The sequence below is a fragment of the Schistocerca piceifrons genome, chromosome 4 (assembly GCF_021461385.2).
Source record: "Schistocerca piceifrons isolate TAMUIC-IGC-003096 chromosome 4, iqSchPice1.1, whole genome shotgun sequence".
Classification (NCBI taxonomy): domain Eukaryota; kingdom Metazoa; phylum Arthropoda; class Insecta; order Orthoptera; family Acrididae; genus Schistocerca; species Schistocerca piceifrons.
This window is the reverse complement of record NC_060141.1, coordinates 234,417,041-234,437,092: the sequence shown is the minus strand read 5'-3', so window position 1 is coordinate 234,437,092 and position 20,052 is coordinate 234,417,041. Positions and strand designations below refer to the sequence as shown.

Sequence of the window (20,052 nt, the reverse complement as noted above, 5' to 3'; positions counted from 1 at the left end):
GTGTAATGTTCTTGCGACCTCATCACGCAATGCGTGAGGAACATTGCACGCTCTGAAAAATTTCGGTTGTGCGTTGACTTTCAGTTCCAAATGTGCTGCATAGTTCTGAATGCAACCTAAGCCCGGTGCAAAAATGTCTGCAAATTCTTCACATAGCCGAGAAACACTGGCGGAAGGCACAGTCTGATTCACTGATAGGACCTGATTTACAATAGACAAGTTAAACAATTGAAATAAATCTAAACCAAACAAGTTCACCGCAGTAGAAGAACGAAGAACGTAAAATGACACAAGTTTTGTTTGTCCCTTGTATGTTGCAAGAAGAGTGCACTGTCCTAACACAGGGATAGGCTGTCCTGAATAACTAGTGAGCTGAACATTTGCAGCACGCAACGGAGGTTTGCCCAGTTGTTTGTACGTGTCGTGATTGATCAATGAAACTGCAGCTCCGGTACCGAGCTGGAATGGTATGACCTTGCCATTAAAGTCCAAATCTACAAAAAGTTTATTGTCCTGCTGACGACAAGAGCGACTGTCTCGTGCAAGTTGAACTGACACTGGTACAGAAGCACTTGCGACTTGACGTGATTTCCAGCGACGTCGACGCACACTTGTTGTGGGACAAACACAGTCACTGTTAGAAAGAGTGGCACTGGACGAAGTGGAATTAACTACATGAATGTCCATGGGTGAAGGTCCACGAGCCTGAGTGTCCTTGGTTCGATTCTGGCGCGAAGCAAACGGCCTGGAATGATTAAGAGTGTCTGATCTGAGCTTTTTCTGGCAAACACTTTGAACATGTCCTTTCTTATTACAGAAAAAGCAAATAGCTTGCCGTGGCGGGCAATTTTCACGCGAATGTCGAGTAGCACACCGCGGGCATGATTTCACTGCGTTTGTATGCTGTCGCGGCACACCTGGTTTAGAGCGTGGCGGCAGCTGTGCGGACGTGTGCGAGGGCAGTTTACCGGGCCGTGTAGCGCGCCCGGCGGGCCGGTTAATGTTACACACGGCTGGCGAAGTTGCAAATGATTCCTGAGCAAAGTCAAGCGTGTCTTGTCTATCCAATATGTCTATCACTTGTTGAAGGGAGGGATTGACGAGTTTCAAAATCTGTTCCCGTATACGAACATCAGAAACGTTCTGTGCTATTGCATCACGTACCATAGTATCTGAATAAGGGAGTCCACATTCACACTCGAAAGCACAATCCCTTGTAAGGCCTTGCAATGTTGCAACCCACTCCCTGTTAGTTTGACCGGCCGTACGTTTTGTACGAAAGAAAGTGTACCTTTTTGCAACGACATTGACTGTTTCCTTGAAATAGGCATCTAAAGCAGACAAAATTTCTTCGTAGGACAGAGTTGCTACGTCGCGTCGGGGAAATAATTTTCTTCGTAGGACAGAGTTGCTACGTCGCGTCGGGGAAATAATTTCACTATCACACGGTACGTTTGCACCCCTACACACGCCAATAAATGAGGCTGCCGCTCGTTACCTTGAATTCTGTAGGCGGCGAGATAAAATCCAAACTGGCGTGACCACTCCGTCCATGTTTCCTTAGCTGGGTCAAACGGCCTAAAAGGCGGTGCAACTGCGAGTTGTGGCTGCGGGAGCGGTGGAGCGGCTGCTGCCGCATCGTTTTGCTGTGCACGTTGACCCTGGACGAGCTGTCCAAGGGCATCCAATAACGCCTGCGTCTGCTGATTCTGCAAACGATAAAATGCGGACAGTACATCTGGCGAAGCCATGACACAAGTAAATGTAAGCAATTAGAAAGAACAAGACCCTTTCCGTTGACTCGTCGCCAAAAATTGTTGTGTCTAGACAAGACAGCCTAGACACAATGAGAGGAAGCTGGAAGGCACGCGCTAAGTTAAAGCAGGATGGCGTGAGGTCTGAAACAGGATACGTAATGAATGCTATAAAGAAAAGTACGTAGCTTCTGGAATACTTAACTTTAATCCATCCTTTTGGTACATCTGGAGATTGTGGCGATACAAGTGAGACTCTTTAGATACATGCAATGTTACTAATGGCGCCTTGCTAGGTCGTAGCCATTAACTTAGCTGAAGGCTATTCTAACTATCTGCTCTGCAAATGAGCGAGGCTTCGTCAGTGTGCATCACTAGCTACGTCGTCCGTACAACTGGGGCGAGTGCTATTCCGTATCTCGAGACCTGCCTTGTGGTGGCGCTCGGTCTGCGATCACACAGTGGCGACACACGGGTCCGACATGTACTAATGGACCGCGGCCGATTTAAAGCTACCACCTAGCAAGTGTGGTGTCTGGCAGTGACACCACAGGATACAATACCGATACGTGGGTGAATGTTATCCTGTTGTAAAACACCCTCTGAAATGCTGTTCAAGAACGGCACCACAACAGACAGGGTTGCCAGATTGACGTAGCAGATTTGCAGTCAAAGTGCATGGGATAACCAGGAGATTGTTCCTGCTGTCATATCAAATCGCACCCTACGCCATAACTATAGGTATAGGCCCAGTGTGTCTAGCGCACAGACATGTTGGTTGCAAGCCTTCAATTGGCCTCTTTCTAACCAAAACATGGCCATCAGGGGCACCGCGGCAGATCCCGACTTCTTCCTAGAACACAACAGACCTCCACCCTACCCTCTAGTGAGCTCTCGCTTGACACCACTGAAGTCACAAGCTCCGAGCTGCCCTTGAAGTAATCGTTTTGTGTCTGAATGAATTTCCGCCATTGGACAGTACACCTTCTTTATTTTACATTAGTAGCATGATTCCGGACGTAACTGTTCGGCCTTAAGTGTTCGTTGTGTCGCTGTTGTGCCTACTGGTGCTCAAACTGCAGCTGCAGATGCATTACGACGCGCCTTAACCTTATGCCAAACATGATCGTCTTCCCTATCGGTAGTGCGATGTGGCTGACGAAGTCCAGTTCTTTTGCGACCGTGCGTTCTCGTGATCATCAATGCCAGAATGATATTCAGTGGCTACATTCCTGCCAAGTCTTTCGCAATACAGAAGAAGGAATATCCATTTTCTCGTAGCCCTATCTCACGCCATCGTCCTAACTCAGCGAGGTGCTGATAATGTCGTCCTTGTCGCCTCAAAGGTAACTAACGCTCAAGACCGTTACAGCGTGTATTGAGAGCAAACCTGATTTCATTTCTCACAGTGTCGCCATTAGCGCCACTCTTATCCGACTGGCGCGAAATTTGAATAGACATCGTCATTCAGATGTAGAAAGACGCCTACCAACTTTCGTTTACGTCGAACAACTCCTTCTTCCTGTTCCGTTTTTTTTTTTCGTCAGTCTACATTACTTTCCGGAAACGGCGTTGCCGAGTGGATAGACCGGTTCCCGTCAGATCACCGAAGTTAAGCGCTGCCGGGCGTGGCCAGCATTTGGATGGGTGACCATCCGGATCGCCATGCGCTGTTTCCATTTTTCGGGGTGCACTCAGCCTCGTGATGCCAACTGAGGAGCTACTTGACTGAATAGTAGCGGCTCCGATTACAGAAAACCATCATAACGACCGGGAGGGCGGTGTGCTGACCACACGCCCCTCCTATCTGCATCCTCAGCTGAGCATGACACGGCGGTCGGATGGTACCGATGGGCCACTTGTGGCCTGGAGGAGTGTGCTATATTACTTTGTAAACTGTACATAATATTTAAGCTTTTAAAATCAGTAAGAAAGTTAAATGTAATTTTTTTACACAGAGAGACTTATTCCTTTCGCTTTTAAGTACAAAGGTCAAAAAATCAGTCACCGCAAGGACACGACTCAGCAATACCATTTAGCAGCGCATTTAACCTTGATAATGGCTGTGGTTCAACGAGGAACAAAGTCCACCAGTTTCTTCGAGTATTCTGTATCCAGCAGAAGCAAGCAATTAGCGTTTGCATACTTTAGAGGTACCAAATTGCTGTTCCAAATAGTCACAAATGGTTTTGAAATAGTTTCTGTGGGTTTAAGGTCGGTGATATAGAGGGCCAGTAATTGTGCGACAGGGCGCCCGAGTGTTCGCGAAACCAGAAAGTATGCGTGCAGCTCCCCGAACAGGGGTCCTGTGATCTTGGACGGCGAGACTATCCACAGCAAATTCGTCGGTAAGATATAGATGAATCGATAAACTAGGTAACCGAGGGTGTTGAAATAGACGTCCTCGTTCATGCTTATGGTGACCTGAATGAGTGCGCCTAAGTCGTGGTGAAAACTCACCCCTAGGACATCTTGGAATTACTCCCAGCCTGAAGTACACCCTCCACAGATTGCAGGTTAATCACCTCATTGTGTTGTCGGTGTGTTGCGTGGTAGCATTTGAAAATAGCCGAAATCGAAATTCTTTCAACCGCAGTACATGCCTACAGTGAGTCACTGTCCAGTTTCTCGATCTATATGGCTACTCCGCTACTAATACTTAATTGCCTGGTAGGGGGATCATCGAACCACCTTCAGATTATTGCTCTATAGTCCCACTCTCTAACTGCGTGCGGGAAAAATTAGCACTTGAATCTTTCTGTACGAGTTCTGATTTTTGTTATTTTATTATGATGATCACTTCTCCCTATGAAAGTTGCTGACAGTAAAATATTTTCACATTCAAAGGAGAAATTTGGTGATTGAAATTTCTTGGAAAGATCTCGCCGAAATGAAAAACGCCTTTAATTATTGGCATACCAATTCATTTATCATATATCCCATCCTTTTCCATAATACAAAACGAGATGCCCTTCTTTGAACTTTTCTGTATCCTCTGTCAATCCTATCTCGTAAGGATCTCACACGGCACAGCAATACTCTAGCAGTGAACGAGCCATTGTTGCGTAGGTAGTCTCCTTTTAGTGGACCTATTGCTTCATATCAGTGTTCTGCCAATAAAGCATAGTCTTTGGTTTGCCTTCCCCGTAACATTATCTATGTGATAACTGCAATTCAAATTGTTCGTGATTGTAATTCCTAGGTATTTAGTCGAATTGACAGGCTTTAAATCTGAGTGATTCATGGTGTCACCGAAATTTAATGGACTTCTTGTAGCACTCATGTGGATGGCCTCACAGTTTTCTGTACTGAGAGACAATTGGCACTTTTTGCAGTATACAGATATCGTGTCTAAGTCATTTTGCAATTGATTTTGATCTTCTGACGACTTTACTAGACGGTACATGACAGCTTCATCATCAAACAACGCAAGAGTGGTTCTCAGATTGTCTCATAAGCTGTTTATGTAGATTAGGGACAGCAGAGGACCTATAATACTTCCTTGGGGAACGCCGTATATCATTTCTGTTTTACTCGATGAATTTCCGTCTATTACTATGTACTGTGATTTGTGTGACAGGATTACACGAGTCCATTCACACAATTGAAGCGATACCCCAGAGGCACGGTATTTTATTGAAAATCTCTTGTGAGGAACGCTGTCGAAAGCCTTCTGGACATATATTTCTGTATCGTTTGGCACAGTGAAGACTTGCAGCTTAGTGTGCTGCTGTGAGCACTTCCTCTCTTAATGTTCATTCGAAAACTGAGACAGATCGACATGCATTCACTGAACGCAGCAGTTATTGTTACATTTGAAACCGGTTGTTGCTGACAAAGCGTGATATTCGTCTCTAGTTCCTGTCCATTAGCATAATTATGCGACTACCATTCTTATGGCATGTTACGCGGCTACAATTGTCACATCATTCCTTGTAGAAGATAATCTAATTGGTAAATTGCGTGACTACATTCATGGTGTGGTCATAATTACGTCCCAAACACGATACTTCCTCTCTGCCATTATGTCACGTCCCCACGTGGACCCATCTTACTGAGCTGATCTCATACAATTGATCGGCACACACACACACACACACACACACACACACACACACACACACACACATGCATGCGCTGCACGTCAGCGGTGGAAGGTTGAATGACCACGTGGTACGAGTTCCATATGAGGAGCATCGTTTCAAAACGTATTAAATGGAGCCGAAGTCCAAGTACAGTTTGATGCGTTTCCACCCCAATTATGGTATGCTCTTTAACGCTGTTGAGTCACATCGAGTCATTTCGCTTTCTTTCGTATACTACTTTAGTGTTGAAAAACATGAATGTGATCAAGTCGCATTATGTACACCGCAACCAAAAGTTCAGAACACATTATGTTCAGGGCAAGTCCCGTAGCATGCGTTATTATCCCGCGCTTTTCATTGGCGTTTCTGCTATTATCATCACAGAATGATGTTGATTACATGAGTGTGCATTTTCGATCACCGTGGAGGCCTATTTACCCGTGGAAAGCGATAGAAAGGAAGAAGAATGAGAATTAGAGCAGCGAAAACTAACAAACAGCGTGAAAAGGAAGCTTAGTAAGTAATGGCACCTGATGTGGTTTTTACGAATGATCAGTGAAATTTTTAATGTCGGAGCACTGTTATTCGTGAGATAAAGATTGCATAAATGCGTGTTTTTGTATTTTGATTGAGTTTTGCTATCTGTAGTTATGACGTGACGAGACGTACTTAATTTTAGCTACTTCAACCAATATCCACATTTATGTAATTCTGAGTTTTCTTTTAAGCGCAAAGAAGGTAAATTCAAGTGTGGAAGCACTCCAATATTCCACTTGGTGAAAGTAAAAGAATAAAGTTTACACCATACCGAACACAGTGGATCAAGGTGGCAGGCTCTCTTATATGATGAACGTTTCATCTTAAAAACCACCACGAACAGAGAAGCATTACGCAGGAAAGCGCAGTCGAAATTCCAAATGATACACTGAGAGAATTTCGTGACGCTTAGAAACTGGACCTCAATAAACTGTTGAAAACAACATTTGGAGACAACTATAAAGAGGTTGATAGTTTTCAGTTTTATGTTTCGGCACTAAACATCGATGCAACATCAGCTGAAAGTGGTAGGCCGAGTCATGAGGACGGTGACTGTGCCTGTTTGCGCGAGGAAGAAGGACTAAGTGCAGTATTGTAACACATCGAGCTGCCGTTAACAACATGTTGATATCTTTATTTTTGTACGTGATGGGCTGTGTTCTACAATAAAATCAATCCAAAATTGAAATGAACGATTCAAATCACATTATGTGAAAACATGGTTCGATCAAAACGTACACTGCTGATATCAGTGCTCACGTGAGTAATCTCACACCTATAGATGATGTTCTGGACGCCTGTCAGGATCATCGTATTGTAGTGGCAGCAGTGGCAAATCATACAGTACCACAGCACAGATAAGAGGGCTTATGAGCCCGGACGTGACAACACGAACTGTTGCGAACCGGTTATTAACAGTGGGACTACAGGTGCGCACACCTCTAGCCCGTCTTCCACTGTTGCCACAGCATCAACGTGCATCGTTCGACTGGTGCCGTCAAAGGATCTCTTGGAAGATGGGATGACGCGCTGTGACCTTCAGCGATGAAAGTAGATTCCGCCTGTTCCCAAGTGTTGGTCGTCTGCTCCTGCAATTTAGATCTAGTGACCACTGTCTCTGCAGGCCGAAGTGGCCGTGCGATTCTAGGCGCTGCAGTCTGGAACCGCGAGACCGCTACGGTCGCAGGTTCGAATCCTGCCTCGGGCATGGATGTGTGTGATGTCCTTAGGTTAGTTAGGTTTAATTAGTTCTAAGTTCTAGGCCACTGATGACATTACAAGTTAAGTCGCGTAGTGCTCATAGCCATATGAACCATTTGAACCACTGTCTCTTAGTGTGCATTCTTCCACGACGCACTGGCCCTACAAGAGGTCTTATTGTCTAGGGGACGATAAACTACAACTCTCGTTCACCCTTCTTTCTTTGGAGGGGACGCTAACCAGCGCTTTACGTGCAGAATATTATTAGACCCGCTCCTTTGCGTTCTTCCAGCAGGAATGTGATGTGCTGTTCCCACAGAATAATGGTCGTCTACACACAGCTGGTGACAATCAATGTGCTCTGCAAGATGTGCAGCAACTTCCCTGGCCAGCAGTATCTCCGGACTTGTCTCCAGTCGAGCACACGTGGGATAAGATAGAAAGAGAAGTGAGTCGTGCGACTCAACCAACAACTCTGTCCGCCCCCGTTAGCTGAGTGGTCAGCGTGGCGAAATGCCACGCCAAAGGGCCGGGGTTCGATTCCCGGTTGGGGACAGTAGATTTTCACCGCTCAGGGACTGAATGTTGTCCTCATCATTATTTCATCCCCATCTCCGACGCGCAAGTCGCCCAATGTGGGTCGAATGCAATAAGTAATTGCCCTCGGTGGGCGAACTATCCCGGATGGAGGACTCCCGGCCCGCAATGCCGTACGCTCATTTCCAACCAACAACTCTTACAGAACTATGTGAAAAGGCCTGCAATAACGTATTCCAGAACAGTGTTGGCCATCTGTACCATCGATTGGATGCGAGTCAGCGCCTGCATTGCCGCCCGTGGAAGCATTTGACGGTGCCTCTATGGCTCCCGTATATTAGGCCCTGTTTTTTATAAAACAGATCTGAAGATCTTCATTGCTGACCGAAAACGATATTCTGAGAATATATAAAATTTGTGATCAGACGTGAAATAAAGAAATTTATTCTACATTTTCAGATCACTGCTCTATTTGCGACCATGTCGCAGCTTGTGAAGTTACATCACTTACTAATACGGGTATTCCAGCATGGGTCGACCCCTGGCATCTCAGAACCGCTTGTGCTACTGTCCTGTAAAAGCAATCACTTCATATACTCCATATACACTGCTGCAACAATAAATTTTGAGTGAAATGGAAAGGCCTAAAAGGTTGTACTAATTTTTTTCGGCAGTGTATTTTATTAAAAAAACTGGTGCGAAACGTATCAAGCGCACCTTAAAAATTACAATGGCTCCTCCATGCAGTGACCTACACACCTAGGTCCTGTCCAAGATAATTTTCTTCATTTGTCTTTCAAGATGATTGAGAACAGCAATCAATCGTACATTCCTTTCAAGCTTTATTAAAGCAAATCTAGATTTCGGCTAGTAATTAGTCATTATCAATGCAATAGTTCAGTGTTCAATATATGCCCTAGTACGTCAATCCCCTGTTGTTCGGGCTCCTGTCACAGTTCATACAAGACTATTGTATACAAGACTATTGTATACAATAGTCTTGAATGAACTGTGATGGGAGTCCGAACAATAGGGGATTGACATACTAGGGCATGTGCCAAATCCCTGAAATAATGCATTGACAATGTATAGTTACTAGTCGAAATCTAGATTTGCTTTAACAAAGCCTGAAAGGAAAGGTTCACTGATTGCTATTCTCCATCATTTTGATGGTCGTATCACAGTCGTTGAGTGGTTTCCACATTCCTAGTGGAAAGTAACTTGATATTCCATTTGATTAGGAACAGAAATGTTTTTTCTGCTTCCTGTAAAATTATGACCTGTGCATTGTATTAATGCAATTTGAAACGATGCTCTTCATATAATCTACAGCGCTCCAAAGCAATCATGTGCTCTTCTAATACGAAAATTAATAATATTTTGACTGGCGAGCTTAGCGTAAGTAGTCAGTAATTTACGAAATGAGACAAAGCTCACACGTAACAATAGATGTATCTGAAGGCTGATGGTGGTTTGATCTCTGTCCCCAGTGAAGGCGAGAAGTGGCTGGAGTCGCGGAGGAAGGTGAACAGGCCGATGATGCAGCCGCGATCTGCCAAGCAGTACATGGCGCCCATAGACAGTATCGCGTTGGAGTTCGTGGACAGGTGAGTTCGAGAAACAAATGTGGGCAATGTCTGCCATCAGTTCTGGTTGTAAACTTGTATTTGTCACAGGATCGGTCCCAGGGCCTGTATCACAGTGGTACAGGAGAACTCTTCTCTAGGTGGCCGCCTACAGAGAGGTGATAAAAGTTATGGGATACCTTATAATATCGTGTTGGACCACCTTTTGCACGGAGTAGTGCTACAACTTCACGTCACATGGACTGAACAAATTAACAGAAGTTCTCAGAAAATGAGATATACTGCCTCTATTGCTGTCCACAATTGCCGTGCAGTATTTTGTACACGAATTGACCACCCGATTATGTCCCATAAATGTTCGATGGGATTCATGTAGAGCGATCTGGGTGGCCAAGTCATTCGTACGAATTGTCCAGAATGTTCTACAAACCAATCATGCACGATTGTGGTCCGGTGATATTGCACATTTTCATCTATAAAAATTCCATCGCTGTTTGGAAACATGTTCATGAATGACTGAAAATGGTCACTGATTGGTTCAGTTGGACCAGGGGACCTAGTCCATTACAAGTGAACACAGACCACACCATTGTGGAGCCACCACCAGCTTGCACAGTGCCTTGTTGGCAACTTTGGTCCATGGCTTCTGGGATCTGTGCCACAGTCGAAAGCTACCATCAGCTCTTACCTATTGAAATTGGTGTTCATCTGACCAGGGCACGATTCTCCAATCATCTAGGGTCCAACTGATGTAGTCACGAGATTTGGAGAGGCACTGCAGGCGATGTCATGCTGTTAACAAAGTCACTCTTGCCGGTCGTCTGCTGCCATAGCTCATTAACCGTAAATTTCGCCGCACTATCCTAACGGATACGTTCGTCGCACGTTCCACATAGGTTTCTGTCGTTTCACGCAGCGTTGCTTGCCTGTTAACACCGACAATTCTACGCAAACCCCTCTGCTCTCGGTCGTTAAGTGGAGGACGTCGGCCACTGCGTCGTTTTTCTCGGAACACTCTTGGCATTGTAGATCTTCGGAATATAGAGTTTCCTAACGATTTCCGAAATGGAATCCTCCATGCGTCTAGCTCGAGCCACGAGTCTGTTAATTCCCGTAGTGCGGCCACAGTCATGTCGGACACATTTTACATGAATCATGTAAGTAGTAATGACAGCTCCGCCATTGCACTGCCTTTTTTCATCTTTTGTGTGAGGTGTTACCACCACCTGTTTATGTGCGTATCACTATCTTATGGTCTCTACAGCGCTCGATACCAGAAGAAGTACGGAGGATGCCAGACACTAGTTCAAGTCTCAGGCGTTTATCCCCACCGGTTCAACGGGGAGGTGCGTCAGTAACGAACGGAAATCGGACGTCTCTCCTCTTATCCAGGGTAATATGAGGGACGTGGTATATCTGGACAGGATCCTCCATCCTACGAGCCAGCCCTCGATACACTTTTCGGTGACGGTTTCGTGTTTCGAGACGATAATGCATGAGCATACCGTGCCCAACTCGTGAACGCCTTCCTACAGGAGGCAGAAATCTGACTGGATCACCTACGGTATGTGCTGACAAGACCCTGACTAAACATGCTCAGCGTCAGCAGAAAGTTGCTGTGCAAACGTCTCGACCCCTAGTGCGCAGCGAGACAAAAAGGATGCAGACACGATGTAGTACGAGGTGTGGCTATAAAATAATTGGACTGATGTTGTCACAGAGTAAGTACACAAGCGCCAAAGATAAAAGACCGATAGCTATGAAGCGTGAAACTTCTTTCTTGTGTGTCACAGCAACGCTGTGGATTACTATTTTTTTCCTTTCAATTAAATTAATGTTTTTCCTCTAATCAACGAGAAGTTTAAATGGTTGTCACAAGTCGAATGCAGCATCTCCGATGTCTGTAGACAAATCAGGAAGAGCATGGCCTTCGTTTGTGTCATAGCTGTTACTTTGTTTTGTCGTAAAAATGATACATTTACTAATTGAGCAATCAATTGTCGTGATGGTTCACATGAAACTTGCGGAAATTGCTACTAAAAATTGTATTGCGTTAAAATAAGTGTATGGCGAGGACTGTTTATCACGTACGCGAGTTTTTGTGTGGTTCAAGTGCTTCCAAGGTGGCCGAGAAGACGTTGGACTTACGCCGGGGACGCCCTTCAACATCAGAAAAGAATGAACATATCGAAACAGTTGGTAATCTGATTCGATCTGCCCGTCAGTTGAGTATTCGATCGATTGCTGGAAGTGGAAGAATTGATGAATGTGTAAGGTAAATTTTGCGTAACTAATTTGACATGAGAAAAGTGTGTGTGGGACTGGTGCTGATAATACTCATGATCGACCAAAAAGAAGCTTATGAAAGTGTTTGTACTGAAACTTTGAACACCACTGAAAATGGTCCTAATTTCATGGCAAGAGTGATAACATGTGACGAATCTTGGTTTTTCACTTATGATTCAGAAACTAAGCACAAGTCCGTCCAATGTGAATGAGGCCAACTTCACAGATAAGGAAAACAGCCCAAATGAGCAAATCAGGCTTCAAAGCGGTGATGACTGTTGTTTTCTTTTTCGATATTCATGGAATTGTATATCTTCACTGGGTTCTTGAAAATCAATCCGCACTGGCTCAAAGCGCATTGTATGTTAAGAGGTTTCTAGTGAAATACAGCATATCATGTCAGACGACCAACTTTATTCGCTTGGCCTAACACCACGTGCTTTTTATCTATTCCCCAGGGTCAGATCTGCATTAATGGAACATGATTTTGGTCCAGTGAAAGACAAAGTGGCGCGCGTCATCAAGGATCTCACATAGGAAGACTTCGAGCACTTTTTCTGCCAGTGGAAAATTCTCATGGAGAGTTGTAAGGATAGAGGAGTAATACGTTTCTGAAGTAGAACTTTTACAGCAATATTCCTTTCATTTTATAACCACTCCTCGCACACAAGATAGAGCAACACATTTACCAATCAGCACACTTAGATTTCAGATAAGTTCACTTTCTATCGAACTGTCTTTCTTTTAGCTGTTGTTTGGCACTTACCACAAATTAAAATTATTTGTTTACTTTTGTAAGAGTTAATGATTCACTCTCTGCGCTCCTTGAATCTAAACCCATATACGTTAACTGACATGGAAGTGATAGAAACGCTTTCTGAGCATTTTCTACGTATGATTTTTCAATTAATGAGATAAAAGGTGAAATATAAATGAATATACCGCTGTAGGTTTTGAAAAAATGAGCAAAAAGGGCCGATATGTTTTCTCAGATATTGCTAGTAAGGAATGCTGAGAGAAATAAGGTAATGTGATCATAAAATGAAAATGTGAACCTACAATAGACAGTGACGTCGTACTTCACTACGTTTACATACGAACAGTATTTCAAGGAATATGTGAAGCACTGTCACGTACGTAATCGTCCACTAAATATGATGTTGCTTACCTTGAACAATTTCAGAAGACTACACATTTGCACTGTCTTATGTTCACGTTATAAAGTCTGTAATGTCTGTCTATTTGCTGATAGCTCGATTTCTTTGTCACGATGACGTAGGATGCTGGATCTAAGAGACGAAAACGGCAAGATGCCGCTGGACTTCAAGAACGAACTCAACAAGTGGGCGCTGGAATGTAAGTAATGAAAAATGAATAAAAGATTAATTCAAAGCATGCACGTTACAATTGTACAATACAAATGCATGACATTGTACACACTGTAATGAAACAGTTATCTGAGAGATCTTATTAGGGAAGCAATAAAGAGATGCATAGTTCTTGGAATTGAATAGAATGACAATCTCCGTTCTCTCTCTCTCTCTCGCTCTCTCTCTCTCTCTCTCTCTCACACACACACACACACACACACACACACACACACACACACACACACACGTGCGTGTACACATGTACACACTTACTGAATACTTCTACTCCGTGACTGTTTACGGATGGCAAATATTTTATTCAGTCATGCACGTCCTAGTTTATTCAGTCTATAGTATATCGACAATCACACACGTCATTTAGCGCCCCTCACCTCGTATTTTAACCGCCGTTCCTTCAGTATTGGCAAGATCTTAAAAATAAATGAAAATCATGTGGATGTTGAAATAGGCTGTTTTCGCTACTAATTATAATACGAGTACACCTAATGTACAACTTTCGACTAGGGTTGGCTCTGGCACAACTCTCAGCTGAGCGCCTCAAGTGACCACTTGGATCGCATGGCTCTTTACTAACCCTGAACTTGCGTGTCTCATCGTTATGAGCCGTATGATACCCATCGCCAGATAAAGAATTCCTCTAGACTTCTCCATGCACTACAGGCGGCCCTGTGCCCTTGACACAACGGCCAAAGCTAAGCTCTCCATTCCCCCGTTTGTTTCCATAAAACAGCCTTTCTGCACGACTCTGGAAAATTTAATAATTTTGTCACCAGGCTAAATAAAAATGGAGCATTATTGAAAAATATTACTTAAATGAACCAAACCGATGAATAATATTGTACACGACAAATTATATGTAACATTGTGGCGAATAATTACAAACTAAACAAAATTAAAACGATATCTATATAGTATTGTATATGGCATCTATTGAACATAGGTTTTAGTATGATGTTTAGTGAAGAACAGACTTTATTTCCCTTTTTGTAAATAATTAATGTACCGTCCGTGGTTGAGGGATAGCATATTTGACTAGCGATCAAAACGTCACAAATTCTAGGTTCTAAACGAACCACTGGTTAAATTTTGAATGAAGATTGTAACTCTAGCCATTTACATTCTCGCTGCTGGTGTATCCCTGTCCATACTTATATTGACATCTAACTATCTTTCCTGAGTGTTGCACTTCCTCTTACAGACAGTGTACTTTTCATAGTTTACTTCTTGTTTCTCCACTCTGAAAAGTATTAAGAAATATATTATTTGGATTATTCTCAAGCAGTCTCGTTATTTGCTGTTTTATATTTTCAGTGTTCAGAGTCAGCCTATCATTATTAGTATATGAGTAAAATATATATTTAGTAAATATTCTGTAGCTTCATTTCACAACTTAGTGGTTACAATGGATTTAATCATGTAAAAGTATCATCACAGAATGTTGAATAAAAAAGATATCATCTGTATTCATATTAATAAAAGAACGAAAAATCTACTCGTGCGTAGTATGGCTATGGTGATTCTAAAATACACTCCTGGAAATTGAAATAAGAACACCGTGAATTCATTGTCCCAGGAAGGGGAAACTTTATTGACACATTCCTGGGGTCAGATACATCACATGATCACACTGACAGAACCACAGGCACATAGACACAGGCAACAGAGCATGCACAATGTCGGCACTAGTACAGTGTATATCCACCTTTCGCAGCAATGCAGGCTGCTATTCTCCCCTGGAGACGATCGTAGAGATGCTGGATGTAGTCCTGTGGAACGGCTTGCCATGCCATTTCCACCTGGCACCTCAGTTGGACCAGCGTTCGTGCTGGACGTGCAGACCGCGTGAGACGACGCTTCATCCAGTGCCAAACATGCTCAATGGGGGACAGATCCGGAGATCTTGCTGGCCAGGGTAGTTGACTTACACCTTCTAGAGCACGTTGGGTGGCACGGGATACATGCGGACGTGCATTGTCCTGTTGGAACAGCAAGTTCCCTTGCCGGTCTAGGAATGGTAGAACGATGGGTTCGATGACGGTTTGGATGTACCGTGCACTATTCAGTGTCCCCTCGACGATCACCAGTGGTGTACGGCCAGTGTAGGAGATCGCTCCCCACACCATGATGCCGGGTGTTGGCCCTGTGTGCCTCGGTCGTATGCAGTCATGATTGTGGAGCTCACCTGCACGGCGCCAAACACGCATACGACCATCATTGGCACCAAGGCAGAAGCAACTCTCATCGCTGAAGACGACACGTCTCCATTCGTCCCTCCATTCACGCCTGTCGCGACACCACTGGAGGCGGGCTGCACGATGTTGGGGCGTGAGCGGAAGACGGCCTAACGGTGAGCGGGACCGTAGCCCAGCTTCATGGAGACGGTTGCGAATGGTCCTCGCCGATACCCCAGGAGCAACAGTGTCAATAATTTGCTGGGAAGTGGCGGTGCGGTCCCCTACGGCACTGCGTAGGATCCTACGGTCTTGGCGTGCATCCGTGCGTCGCTGCGGTCCGGTCCCAGGTCGACGGGCACGTGCACCTTCCGCCGACCACTGGCGACAACATCGATGTACTGTGGAGACCTCACGCCCCACGTGTTGAGCAATTCGGCGGTACGTCCACCCGGCCTCCCGCATGCCCACTATACGCCCTCGCTCAAAGTCCGTCAACTGCACATACGGTTCACGTCCACGCTGTCGCGGCATGCTACCAGTGTTAAAGACTGCGATGGAGCTCCGTATGCCACGGCAAACTGGCTGACACTGACGGCGGCGGTGCACAAATGCTGCGCAGCTAGCGCCATTCGACGGCCAACACCGCGGTTCCTGGTGTGTCCGCTGTGCCGTGCGTGTGATCATTGCTTGTACAGCCCTCTCGCAGTGTCCGGAGCAAGTATGGTGGGTCTGACACACCGGTGTCAATGTGTTCTTTTTTCCATTTCCAGGAGTGTATATTGACCACCTTGAAGCCTCATGACATTACATGTGGTACCTAATCTCGAATACATGATGTCACAAGTCATGCCCCCTTAGCAATAACATCATTTTCATGAAGTTACAAATCACACATTTATACATTTATCAGTGACATATTTATGACGTTGCAAGACGCCTACTTCTTAAGACATCATGTTGGTAGGAAATTCAAAAAATACTATGAAACAGGCAATCAGAATATATCCGCCATGTTCGGTCTGAACGGCTAATTTTATTTAAAAAAAAAAGAACGTAACCTTCACCTGAATTGCATAACATTGTAAAAAATTCCTAATATACGGTATTTCTATGTTGAAAAATATGCAAGCTTCACCAAAATTGCATAAATTGGCACCTTCCAACACAAATATCACGTTTCTCTGCCTCTCTCCTTCCCCGTACATAACGTTCATATCATGAAGTTAAAGGTTAAGCAGCACTTGTGAATGATAATATTTTGATTTTTGTCCTACACTTAATGTAAGGCACAATTAAACATTTACATATCAAAAAATGTGTTTTCATAAAAATTTATGATTGAAAATTATCTGTGAACTCTCAAATTAAGTGTGCCAGAGCTATATCCAGGCCTAAATTGTTCTGTAACTGTAAAAAGCACGTGAAGCATGCATTCAGGTAATATTTGACATTTAACTTTAGGTCTAAATGAGAGCATTCACAACGACGAACTTACGTAGCCTATAACTACACATAAGACATGTTGGCTAAAATACGATACTAAGCATACAAATAAATAGACAGTCTGAATTACTGTTCTATAACGTCAACGTCTGAAAGTGCGCAATTAATATGTGGCGCCTTAAGCATGATGCTGAAGTTTCAAATCAAGTTACGCAATGCTAATTCCACATCTGAATTGTTCTATAACTGTACAAAACACACAGGGCTAAAAATAACACCCTAAGCAGGCAACAGACACTTTATTTTAAGTCTACATGAGACTATTTACAGAAACGAACTTTAGAAAAAAGCTGTGATCTTTACCATTCAGAACTATGATACAAGTGCTTGCTTAAAAGCTTAGAGACTATATTTTTTCCGTAATCAGGTACTCAATGATACTAACATCTAATCATAATGCGCTGAACAAAATATAAACATACAACATGGACAAAGAAAATTATGGACAAGGTTCCACACAGAGAGGAAAGTTTGTTTTATCTCTTAATTGTCTGCTATATGTTTCAAAAAACGTAAAGGGTGTTACCACTTCGGTCTGAGGCAAAGTACTCCTGGTACAGTGTTCTAACTATGAGCTGCTGATGTCTTTACAAGTTTTTCAATAATTCTTCACCTCACCAAGCCTACTTGATGGGGTTAGAAAAAATGCATGTTGTACACTAGAAACATGTAATCGTTGATATTGACAGGTTACTACTGCTTTTTCTGTGTTTGATTAGGCCATCTTAAAGTTACGCACAAAAGAGAAATTTCAAGGAAGACTGTAACATTTACTGATCATAACTATGGTGCCAAGCCTCCCTAGAACATTTGCAGACAGTATTTCCTTTCCCTTCCATAATAAACTACTAAACAATACCAACATCTAATCTCAATGCTCCAAATATAAGGTGTAAACACACAGCATAGTCAAAGACAAACGAACTTAGCACCGTTTGAGGGGGAACAGGAACGGGGTGGGGGGGGGGGGGGGGGGGAAGAAAGACGTTTTGTTGAGATCTTTAATTTGCTGTATTTAGAGTGCATATTCTGCTAACAAGGATGTAAAACCTCGTAAGGCACCAAATAAGAGATATAAACATGCAACACGGCCAAATAAAGTGATGTACAATCTTCCACACTGAAATGAAAGTACAGCGTCTCGAAAATACGATTTAGTACGAAAATAAAATTATTTATCTAATTAGCAAAAATTTAGAGTACAAAACACAAACAAGTTGCTTATCGTAATGCTCCAGTATAATGACAAATCTCTGATGCCAATCGAAAATTCGGTCTTGCACTAAAATAACATTATTTCGGAAACAATCAAAGATTTTGAGTACAACATACACGTGACATTACTGGTGCTACCTGTGTTCTGTGAAATTATAAAAAGGAATACTTATAACAGCATTACTGGTATAGATTACAGGTGAAGCAGCATCTATCGATGACTATGCTTTGACGTCTGTGCTATACTTTGCAAAGCATAATGGACTTCTTGTATTCAGCTTTCGATTGACAGGGAGAGAGAGGGAGAAAGGCAGAGAGGTGGGGGGGAGGGAGAGTTTGAGGGAGTGGGAGAGGACGAGAGAATTCACTAAAGAAAGAACCTATTGTCCTGACGTCATGTTGTTGTGGTCTTCAGCCCTGAGACTGGTTTGATGCAGCTCTCCATGCTACTCTATCCTGTGCAAGCTTCTTCATCTCCCAGTACCTACTGCAACCTACATCCTTCTGTATCTGTTTAGTGTATTCATCTCTTGGTCTCCCTCTACGATTTTTACCCTCCACGCTGCACTCCAATACTAAATTGGAGATCCCTTGATGCCTCAGAACATGTCCTACCAACCGATCTTCTGGTCAAGTTGTGCCACAACCTATTCTTCTCCCCAATCCTATTCAATACTTCCTCATTAGTTATGTGATCTACCCATCTAATCTTCAGCATTCTTCTATAGCACCACATTTAGAAAGCTTCTATTCTCTTCTTGTCCAAACTATTTATCGTCCATGTTTCACTTCCATACATGGCTACACTCCATACAAATACTCTCAGAAACGACTTCCTGACACTTAAATCAATACTCGATGTTAACAAATTTCTCTTCTTCAGAAATGCTTTCCTTGCCATTGCCAGTCTACATTGTATATACTCTCTACTTCGACCATCATCAGTTATTTTCCTCCCCAAGTAGCAAAACTCCTTGACTACTTTAAGCGTCTCATTTCCTAATCTAATACCCTCAGCATCACCCGACTTAATTCGACTACATTCCATTATCCATGTTTTGCTTTTGTTGATGTTCATCTTATATCCTCCTTTCAAGACACTATCCATTCCATTCAACTGCTCTACCAAGTCCTTTTCTGTCTCTGAGAGAATTACCATGTCATCGGCGAACCTCAAAGTTTTTGTTTCTTCTCCATGGATTTTAATACCTATTCCGAATTTTTCTTTTGTTTCCTTTGCTGCTTGCTCAATATACAGATTGAATAACATCGGGGAGAGGCTACAACCCTGTCTCAATCCCTTCCCAACCACTGCTTCCCTTTGATGTCCCTCGACTCTTATAACTGCCATCTGGTTTCTGTACAAATTGTAAATAGCTTTTCTCTCCCTGTATTTTACCCCTGCCACCTTCAGAATTTGAAAGAGAGTATTCCAGTCAACATTGTCAAAAGCTTTCTCTAAGTCTACAAATGCTAGGAACGTACGTTCGTCTTTCCTTAATCTAGCTTCTAAGATCAGTCGTAGGGTCAGTATTGCCTCACGTGTTCCAATATTTCTACGGAATCCAAACTGATCTTCCCCAAGGTCGGCTTCTACTAGTTTTTCCATTCGTCTGTAAGGAATTCGTGTTACTTACTGTGACTTATTAAACTGATAGTTCGGTAATTTTCACATCTGTCAACACCTGCTTTCTTTGGGATCGGAATTATTATATTCTTCTTGAAGTCTCAGGGTATTTCGCCTGTCTCATACATCTTGCTCACCAGATGGTAGAGTTTTGTCA

General features: G+C 43.4%; 1 protein-coding gene across 1 annotated transcript in view; it reads left to right on the top strand.

The window, feature by feature from the left end:
- LOC124796265 (probable cytochrome P450 301a1, mitochondrial) overlaps positions 1-20,052 on the top strand; it is a 188,255-nt gene that overhangs the window by 64,189 nt on the left and 104,014 nt on the right. Inside the window, exons 5-6 of the mRNA XM_047260376.1 lie at positions 9,604-9,720; positions 13,265-13,341. Coding sequence (XP_047116332.1) covers positions 9,604-9,720; positions 13,265-13,341 — 194 coding nt within the window. The remainder of the gene's footprint in view (positions 1-9,603; positions 9,721-13,264; positions 13,342-20,052) is intronic.